Here is a 9,853-nt window from a genome sequence, read left to right as displayed (position 1 = left end):
GGAAATGGAAACACAGGAACGGTCCGAGTTAATTTTTAAAAATAGGGACTAAACGTGTTTTTTTGTACTAACCGTGGGATGATACGTGTAATTTACTCTAAAAATTATTCAAATATGATAACAAAATATCTCATTTATTTAGAGACTGAAATTGAAAATTTCAAACTTCGGGGGCGAAATCAAAACTTGATTTTGATTTCATCATCTGTTTTTAACTAGAGTTCTATTGAAGTGGTCTATGTGGTAAAGCGACGACAGGTCTGTTTCCGCCATGGAGACGCAGGAAGAAGGACAATATCAACCTCAAATTGCCCCAAAACGGAGAAAATCTCGAAAAGTCGCGGAGAAGGCAAGACGATCGATTCAGTGCGTTGTCGGATTGTTTGCTTCTTGAAATCCTCTCTCGTTTACCTTCCACAAAAGAGGCCATTAGAACAGGTGCAATCTCCAAGCGATGGAAACCTCTTTGGACTTTGGTACCTACTCTAATTTTCAAACATGATTTTAGTCACCTGTGGTTCGATTTCGTGTTGTGCGTCGACAAAACCCTAACTCAATGTCGCAAATTAAAGCTTAAAAAATTCGTTTACACCAGTTATTAAAGTAGAGTTGTTGGATTTGAACAGCAAATCAACAATTGGATTCGTTTTGCTCTGAGATGTAATGTTGAAGATCTTAATATAAGGTTACCTGGTTTGGAAGCGAAGTTTTTGTTAGATCAAATTTTTTTCATCAACACATGTTTTACTGATCTGAAATTACAAGGCTGTATAGTCAATCCGATCGGGGCAATTAGTTGGAAAAATCTTAGGAGTTTGTGTATATACAGTGGGAAATTAGATGAAGATGTGATTGAAAACATATTATCCGGTAGTCCTCTATTGGAAACTTTGGTATTGCAGCTTTGCTGTGGTTTTAGGCGAATCGATATTACTTCAAAGAGCGTTAAGAAGTTCGTGTTCTCTGGATACATTGTTTTTGATAATCCATTGGGTGCCCATATTATCAAAATTAATGCTCCTAATATTTTATCACTGACAATCCAAGGTAACCTGTTTTTGTGGAAGCTTTTGTTGGTAAATGTGTCTTCTTTAGTCGAAGTTAACTTAGATTATAACAAGGCCGGGAATGGGGGGCTAGTACATCAAGAAACGGAAGAAGAGATGCTTAAAGGATTTATACTAAAATTTCGCCATGTCAAGGAGCTTAAAATTGGAAGTTTCTGTTCAGAGGTATAATTTCGTTTCCATTGGCAATTTGTATGTAACTAAAAAAATCATATGATCATTAGTTGTATAGTAGTTTATTGATTATACTTTGTTGAACTTGTTTCAAGTATCCTTCTATTGTCTTCTCAGTCGATCAATGATTATAATATAATGTCATTTTCGTTGTCTTCTCACTTGCAGGTTCTTTCTCGTTTGCAAACTAAAGGTTTCATTTTCCCACCAAATATGAAGCTTCCAGCTGTTACTCATAACTGTCAATATTAAGGTTATTCTGTTAGATGGAGGTGCTCTTGCATGATCATGGTCCTAAAGGTGATGAGGTTAAGTGATTGATGATGCTTTGAGTTCATGTTTATGCAGTTTAGTTATTGTGAACTGTTTTCATTTTATTTTCCTGTTTCATTTTGTAAAGTTTACTTGGATACCCTTCAAAATAGTGATCATTTGACCTTTTGGTGTATGCTTTCTTTATTTAGCCAATGCATTGTTATTACCCCAATGCATTTATTGTAGTTTAATGGCTTGCACTACTGGAAAACAGGCTATACAGTACACCCACATCTAATACGGTTGTAAATAAAAACCGTATTAGAAAGGGCTAAATAAATATAATACGCCCAATTACAACATCTAATACGGTTAATGAGTTGTACTAGAAACAAGATCAAATACCTAAATAAAATACGCCTCATTTTGAAATAAAGTACGGCTCAATACCTAAATTGAATACGCTGAACAAGTACTCAGCTTCCTCCTCCCACACTTCTCCTCCCAACCGAACACCTTAACACCACCCTTCCTCCATCTCTACACCACTAATCGGTCCTTCATCTCTATCTCCCCTGTCACAACACCATCATCACCGGCCTCGCACCTCCAATAATTCAACCAACCCACCACCGGACCATCATCATCATACGGCAAGAGCTTTGATTTCTGTTTTTGCAACAGACAAACACATGCGATACAAAGGAACTACAACTATTTCACGATGGATAAGGGAGCGTCTGTGATCGAGATGCAAAATCAAATGGTAGGATCTCTATTTTGAAAACTTATTGTTTAATTTTAACTAGATGACCTTGGAATCATAAAATTCAAACACCCTCTTGTTAAAATCAATTGTAATTAACATGAACATTGGAATGACAAATACTACTTGATAGTCCTTGAGTACTAAGTTCATACCAATCAATTTCAATATATCAACTTCTTACTCACAGAGACCACATTCCCTTTATTTATTCTTGCCCCCATTGACATGTGAAAACTTGTAGAAGTCAGCTCATTGTTGGCCAGTTTATCCAATATCAAACTTTCCTAGTGTAATGCCACTAATGAATTCATTAAAAATGTCTTGAGTTGAGTGTTGATCAAATGACCAAAATGCCCTTTCATTCATGGTTTGGTTTGCTCACTTTCTTTCAGGTACATCAAATAAGGATTAGAGAATTAAAAAGGACAATATGGTCATTTTGGCATATCTTCCTTTGAGGATTCCGGATCAACAGTCTCAAAAAATTCTTATAGTAATTTTGAGTCATGGAGTAGTTCAGCATCACCATTTGTTACTTAATCAGGGGTAAATATGTCATTACATACTAGATCTTTCATATAAATAAATGTTGTTTGGATATAGTCATTTTACTTTTGGTCATGTTGGTTACTATTGATGGTGGAATTTGGATACATATCAACATTTATTACAACTTTTGCATGTTGTATTTTGCATCAAGATTAATGTGAATTATGTGACACTGTTATGAACTCAAATTCCCTCAAGATAAAAATAACACCACAAACTATTGGGATAGCAATTCTTCCGGGATTAATGAACGAAAACAAACAGATTAGAAGAGAATGATAAAAAAGAACGAAATAGTGAAAGCAATTCGATGGAATCAGTCTTTGGTAATGATGGAATCAGGGAAGAAATGGAATGGAATAACTCATTCCATTACCTTCTCCATTCCATCCTCCAAAAAAATAAATCTTGACATGAGCTGAAATTTCAGATTGTGATGTCAGTGAGCTCCCTTGGTCCTAGATTACCAACACATCACAATGCAGATAGTTACTTGTGTAATAAAGTAACAAAGAATTTTATTAACTAGTAACAAAGTTTCACAATTGTTCCATTATTGTGAATTTTTTGTTGTAGTGATTATAGGATCTATGTCTTCTTGGCCTTTATTGACATTATTTTAACTGAATAGGAAGTGGAAAAAAAGAAAGTATTTGATCTTCAAGATTACCTCTTCCAAAATTCTTGCTTTCAGGATCCATTGAGCAGTGTCATGTATGAGGACATACCATTATCACCTGAGAATTGATAGTAAGAATCATAAATAGTCTTCAATATGAAATTCAAGAACCAATATGCAGACCATTGAAAAAGCAAAAATTATGAGGCATTATCTTTTGGCATTCATAGTTTCATGCAGTATGTACATATCAATGCATTAATTCTTCAGTGACTATTGCAGAAACTAAATATATTATTATCAATATTTTATGCATAATTTTCTTGGATCTGTAATTATGTAGCTAAGTTAACAATGCTAGTAAGTCACACATGGCTAAATATAATAGGGCATGAATTGATTACAAGATATATTCATATGTTGGCCCCACTATAAAGAAACTTTACAAGCCAAGCTTCTTAAATTGCTTAGATTGGTGTGTCATTCTGTCAACCAGCTACTTGTAAATCAAAAGACTAGACATGTAAAGTATCACTACTGGAAAATTGGCTATAAAGCACACCCTCATCTAATACGGTTGTAAAAAAACCCGTATTATAAAGGGATAAATAAATATAATACATACAATTGCAGCATCTAATACAGTTAATTGCAACATTTAATACGGTTAATGAGACGTACTAGAAACAAAATCAAATAACTAAAAATACCCCCCCATTTTGATTAAGTACGGCTAATACCTAAATTGAATACGCCTCCTCCTCCTCACATACTTAGCTTCCTCTTCCCCACACTAATCGGTCCTTCATCTCCATCTCCCCTGTCGCAACATCATCATCATCGGCCAACCTCGCCTCGCCTAGCACCTCCAATAATTCAACCAACCTGAAAATCCCACCACTGGACCTGCGGTTCAAATTTAAAGGGTAAGAGCTTGGATTTCTATTTTTGCAATAGACAAACACAGGTAGCGGTTCAAATTTAAAGGTAAGAGATTTGATTTCTGTTTTTGCAACAGAAAAACAAGAGCAGAAATACAAATACAAAGGAACTACAACTGTTCATGAAGGACAAGGAAGCGTTTTGGCTTTGATGGAGATGCAAAGTTTTCCTAGTGTGATGCCCCTAATGGATTCATTAAAAATGTCTTGAGTTGAGTGTTGATCAAATGACCAAAATGCCCTTTCATTCATGGTTTGGTTTGCTCACTTTCTTTCAGGTACATCAAAGAAGGATTAGAGAATTAAAAAGGACAATATGGTCATTTTGGCATATCTTCCTCTGAGGATTCCTGATCAGTAGTCTCAAAAAATTCTTATAGTAATTGTTGATAGAATTTTGAGTCATGGAGTAGTTAAGCATCACAAACTGTTGGGATAACAATTCTTTTCTCAAACAATAATTGGCTTTGCAGTTGTTAGATAGATGTGTTAATTGTTTTGCTTATTATATGTGCTGTGTTATTTGTTTCTGTTAGATGTTGTTATCTATACATAAAGAAACAACAAGCAAGGGCTATAGAAATTTCAACATACTCCTCTTCGGTCTTCATTTTGATATTGGGCTCTGTCAAAGTCGGTCAAAAAGTCAACAAATGGAAAGTCGGATGTTTTTTATTTATTTTTATTTATTTATTTATTTTTATTTATGATTGGTGACTTAAATAATTAAACAACTGAATGTCTAAAGTATAAAAAGCTTATATTGTAAATGTAAAAACTTGAAAATCAAATGACTAGAAAATTAAAATTAACACTGCTGAGTGGAATCCATTTGCATTGTCCAAAACATAAAATGACTGATTATTCACAAAACCATTATTCACAAAGGAATGGAATTGATAGGCGAATGGAATGACTGATTCCATTCCTGTCATAGAAAAGAAAAGAGAGGTACATAACAGAAGCATATAGAGATGTGCATCAAAAAAGTGTCCAGGTTTGTATGATGATATAAAAGTACAATTTTACCCTTGGGGTAATATATTTTTAATTTGACCATTTTGCCCCTTTATAGGCCATGAAAGCACGAATGGGCGATCTTAGACAGAGCTTAGGAATGACCCAAGGTTTGGGCAACTAGTTCAAGCAATAATCGAATTCCCATTTTGCCCTCATCCTTTAGAAAGCTGCAGTTTTGTAGACTAACTGTGCCAAAAGGTCAATATTACCCCTTAATTTTTGATAATAATAATTGTAGCAGTTCTTGTTCACTTTATTGATTCAACCACTTGACTATTTTCTGTATTTTATCCTTTTTTGTATTTTCATCCTAATTTTTATTTTTTATGATTTGTTTCATGTAAGAAGAATTGTGGGGTAACACAAGTGACTTTTTTTATTTATTTTTTTATTATTATTTTAGGTTTGTTATCGGTTTTCAGATAAAAAAAAACAGTTTGTTGAATGAAGAAAAGAAATCATACGGACTCCTGTTAGAAAAAAAAACACTAAAATTTCGTATTTAATCTTATCCAAGTCATGTTACTATACTAATGCTTTGATATATTCCATGTCGAGTACAAGGGAAGAAAATACCATGAGGCAATTAAATTCAATATGAGATTGTTATGAGTCAAAATACTTGAAATAAAAAATTAAATAACAAAGTTGTTCATTACGTTTATTTTAAAACTTAGACGGATGTTCGCAGGTACGTAAGAAATAGAGATTTTGACTTTCTTCCACGACGAATAAAATTCTCCAGCTCTATTACTTAGAGTTGTTTATACGAAACCTTAGCCTTCGGCCGACGACGCCTCCGCCTCTGGCCAACGACGCCTCCGCCTCCGATTTACGACGCCTCCGCCTCCGGTCTCCGGTCGACGAGACAGACGAAGTCTCCTACTCCGGCCTACAGCTGCTTCTGCCTCCTTCTTTCATGTTGTTTACAGGTACGCTCAGACTTTGGGTGTAGTTGATTTATTCGTTGATTAATGTTGTGTTTATGACAATGTCTTCTTTGTGTAAGACATATTACTTCATATTTCTGGTTGATAACCCTAGAAAGCATCATCGACTCTGTTTTGAACTTCATCTACTGTTGCTCCAAAAAGAAAAAAATTGTCCTCTCCAACTTCCTTCCTGATTTCAACATTAGCCCCATCTAATGTTCCTATAATCAGGCATCCATTGAGTGCAAATTTCATATTACTTGTCCCATTAGCTTCCATTCCAGCTGTACTTATATGCTGTGACACCTCACTTCCTGGTATAAGAGGAACTGTATACACCAGTAGTACTATAGTTATTCTGTAAATCCCATTATGCTAAGTTGTTGGATATAAATATAAAACTACTTCATCTATTATTAATGATTCAGTTCTTGGTTGCCAAACTTTCTAATTCTGTTCCAATCGATTTAGTTGAGCAGCATCTTATTTTATTCATTCTCTCTAACCTCTTTGGTGGAAAAACCATCCATAGCATCATAAAACTTCAAACCTTCTTCAAGTTCTCCTAGATTAAGTCCAAAAGGTAGGTGGTTTTGCTTCCATACTTTTATCTCTTTAATCTACAAGGTTTGAAATCACCATTCATGGTGAAAATCAACACACCTCCAAAAACCTTAGTTTCTTATTTGAAATTTTTTGGTTAGGGTTAAAGATTAAGCTTAGGGAAGAGCAGGTTGTGAGATAATCTAACTGCACTTAAACTAGTTACTTGTACCTCCTGCAGACCCACAAGTAGTTACTAGATACCTATTTTCTGCAAATGGAATTAATGCGTTTTACTTGTCTGTTTTTAACCATTTTGTTATGATCTGATTAAGTTTAGGACTACAAAATCTGAGCCAATGTCTAGGAGTAATGCCCAAATTTCTTGTTTGGTCATATTGACACATAATCTACAAATCACTCTGCCTTTAAGACGTCACTGTGCAATTGTGCTACACCATTAACCTGTCAAAATAGATAAAAACAAATGGGTTGAATTGATGGGAGCCTAAACCTCACACAAATATTATATAAAATTAGTTGTCTTTCCTACATTTATAGCATTCAAACATCTTACTGTATGCCTAAAAACCTCACAGAAATTTGCCATGCAGACAACTACCTTTATTTGACCATTCTTGCAGTACCCATCAATATGGGCTGAATATGAATTGCATCATATTTGTTTTTTTTCCATCAAATGTAATTATTTTTTGCTGTATTTGATTATAAATTGCATCATATTTCTTTTGAGAGTGCCAATGGTAGCTATCTTGGTCCTTAAAAGCTTTCTCTTACAGTTTTGGTCCTTATTTTTATGTTATATAACCATCAAGGTCTCTATCACATTTTTTTGGTATGATTTTTTTTATGTTTTGATCTACTATAAAAAACGTGTCATAATCTTCTCATTAGTTGGATTAAGTCATAATCTTTAACATATCTTTACCCTCATCATTTTCTATCATCATTTTTATGCTCATTTTCTTATAACCAGGTCTGAGGTTATACATCGGAAATTTTCCATTACATATGGATGAGGTACTAGTGAAAACAACCAAGAGCAGGAGGATCCGTATGGTAGAAAGAAAAACCAGAAAAAGAAGTGTTGGTAAACCCAAAACGAAACATCTTGAAGCCAGGTATAAACTTACCTTGGGTATCTTCAATTTTATATAAAATTTTGGTTTTTTTTGGTGTTCGAGACTCTTAGAATTAATTATACGAGTGTTTATGCTTTTGTAGGAATACAATGGAACGTCCAGAAAAGAAAAAGAGAAGTGTGACATTGATCAGAGATCACTCCAAAGAGTATCTATCAAATTTAACAGTTGAGTTCGATCACTTTGGTAGAGCTATTGGACCTAACCGCTTTAAGTTCACGGGTTATCGTGGAGTGACTACGAGGAAGATGATTTCTATCCTGATAGATAGTTGGGATTTAGTGGATCAATGTGCCAAAGATCAATTGTGGTTAAACATAAAGGTAAAACTCAATTCAGCACACTTTTGATATCATTTAATACTAGCAATCACAATTTCCTGCCATGTTATTCTCTTCTATCATACAAGTTGTATCATATCATATACCTAAAAGTTGTTATCTTCATTTTTTATTTAAAAAAGCAGAATTATTGGCATATACGAGATGATGATCATAAAGCACAAGTACTTAGAGATTGCAACATACATTGGAAGGCCTACAAGTCGGAGCTTCTTAAGTTGTGGGACAATGGTGTCAATCTAGTAAAAAAATACCCGTACCTTGACAAAGCAATGTGGAAAAATTTCCTTGTTCTAAAATCCACGGAAGAATTTGAGGTATGTTTGAGTTTATTATTATTTATAATATTATTATGTTTTACTATTTCTAATGTTAGATATTTTTTTTCATTTTTGTTTATTGTAATAAAGGCTCACCTTTGTTAAATAACAAATTTGTTATCTTAATTTGTTTGTAGAACATTTGGAAGGACAAAAAACTATTTTCTAGTGAGGAATTGGAGGAACGTGTTAAAACATGGATGAGAACTTTTGGTGATAAAGTGAAGCCTTTTTGTAAGGTACACAAATTGTATTTCATGTTGTATTTGCTCATATTTTTTATGTTCTAGAGAAGTTTTCACCCTTACATTGCTATAGATGAAGTTGTTAATGGCAGGAAGGTCCTATAATTTGAGTTTTCTTCGTTAAAAGTTATGTGAGATTTTGAATCCTAAGTTTTCTTGTTAATTTTTGTAGGCATACAATGAGTCAACCACAAAGGGGAAAGAGAGGTTAGAGGTGACAAAGGGGAAAGAGAGGTTAGAGATGTGACATTAACAAATTTTTTTCTGTTTAATGAACTAAGTTCATTGTAATTTTTTTTTTCTATTTCTGAAAATGAAAACATGATCTGTGATGTCCCACTTCTTATGGTTGGAATGGAATCATACAGTAGGTTTGTATTTTGTAGAGATTGATCCTTCGGTTATAATTCACATGGTAATCATATAGTAGCTTTGTATAAATTGAAAAGTTTGTTTCAGTTGGAACGGTGATCCATGTGTTCCACAACATCCATGGACTGGAATTGGCTGTTTAATAAGGCTGGAGTGGAATTGGATTGGAATTGTCTGTTTAATAAGGCTCTGGAATGCAATTGGAGTGGAATTGTCTGTTTAATAAGGCTCTGGAATGCAAAGGGGATGTGAGACATCAAGTACGGTTGTTTATTGGTGTATTAAATGTGTTTATTGGTGTATTAGATGTCTATATATGGCGTATTAGATGTGTATATATGGCGTATTAGATGATTGTATGCGATGGTTGTAAAAAGTAGATAGGATAATATAATACGGTCAAATAGCCGTACTCTATTATGCATGTAATCTAATACACCCCTCTACTAATACGCCCTCTATGTACGTACTATATTTACAATTTCAACCGTACTCTATTAACCTTTTTCTAGTAGTGTATCTACCTGATACCTTGCTGCAACC

At 34.1% G+C, this 9,853-nt stretch overlaps 2 protein-coding genes across 2 annotated transcripts; both read left to right on the top strand.

Annotated features, from left to right (window-relative positions):
- Window positions 1-230: 230 nt before the first annotated feature.
- LOC111880646 (F-box protein At5g03100) lies at window positions 231-4,359 on the top strand (the record flags this gene model as incomplete). The annotated part of the gene is given in 3 exon segments (XM_052765647.1): window positions 231-1,232; window positions 1,410-2,262; window positions 2,658-4,359. Coding segments are annotated over 2 exon segments (1,086 nt in total), but the record flags the coding sequence as incomplete, so codon positions are not given.
- Window positions 4,360-5,514: 1,155 nt separating this feature from the next.
- Window positions 5,515-9,821, top strand: LOC111880791 (uncharacterized). Its single transcript, XM_052765527.1, has 8 exons — window positions 5,515-5,592; window positions 6,086-6,326; window positions 7,867-8,011; window positions 8,115-8,355; window positions 8,499-8,690; window positions 8,831-8,932; window positions 9,111-9,172; window positions 9,398-9,821. Exons 2-8 carry the CDS (start codon window positions 6,314-6,316, stop codon window positions 9,531-9,533), a joined length of 891 nt encoding a protein of 296 aa, XP_052621487.1. The 5' UTR covers window positions 5,515-5,592; window positions 6,086-6,313; the 3' UTR covers window positions 9,534-9,821.
- The last annotated feature ends 32 nt before the right edge of the window (window positions 9,822-9,853 follow it).

This window comes from Lactuca sativa, chromosome 7 (assembly GCF_002870075.4).
Source record: "Lactuca sativa cultivar Salinas chromosome 7, Lsat_Salinas_v11, whole genome shotgun sequence".
NCBI lineage: Eukaryota > Viridiplantae > Streptophyta > Magnoliopsida > Asterales > Asteraceae > Lactuca > Lactuca sativa.
The sequence above is the reverse complement of the archived record's forward strand: the minus strand, read 5'-3'. Positions and strand labels throughout refer to the sequence as shown.

Coding starts and splice junctions, on each gene's coding strand:
- LOC111880791 (XM_052765527.1), top strand. Junction 8,012..8,114: donor ACGAAACATCTTGAAGCCAG/GTATAAACTTAC, acceptor ATGCTTTTGTAG/GAATACAATGGAACGTCCAG. Junction 8,356..8,498: donor AATTGTGGTTAAACATAAAG/GTAAAACTCAAT, acceptor TTAAAAAAGCAG/AATTATTGGCATATACGAGA.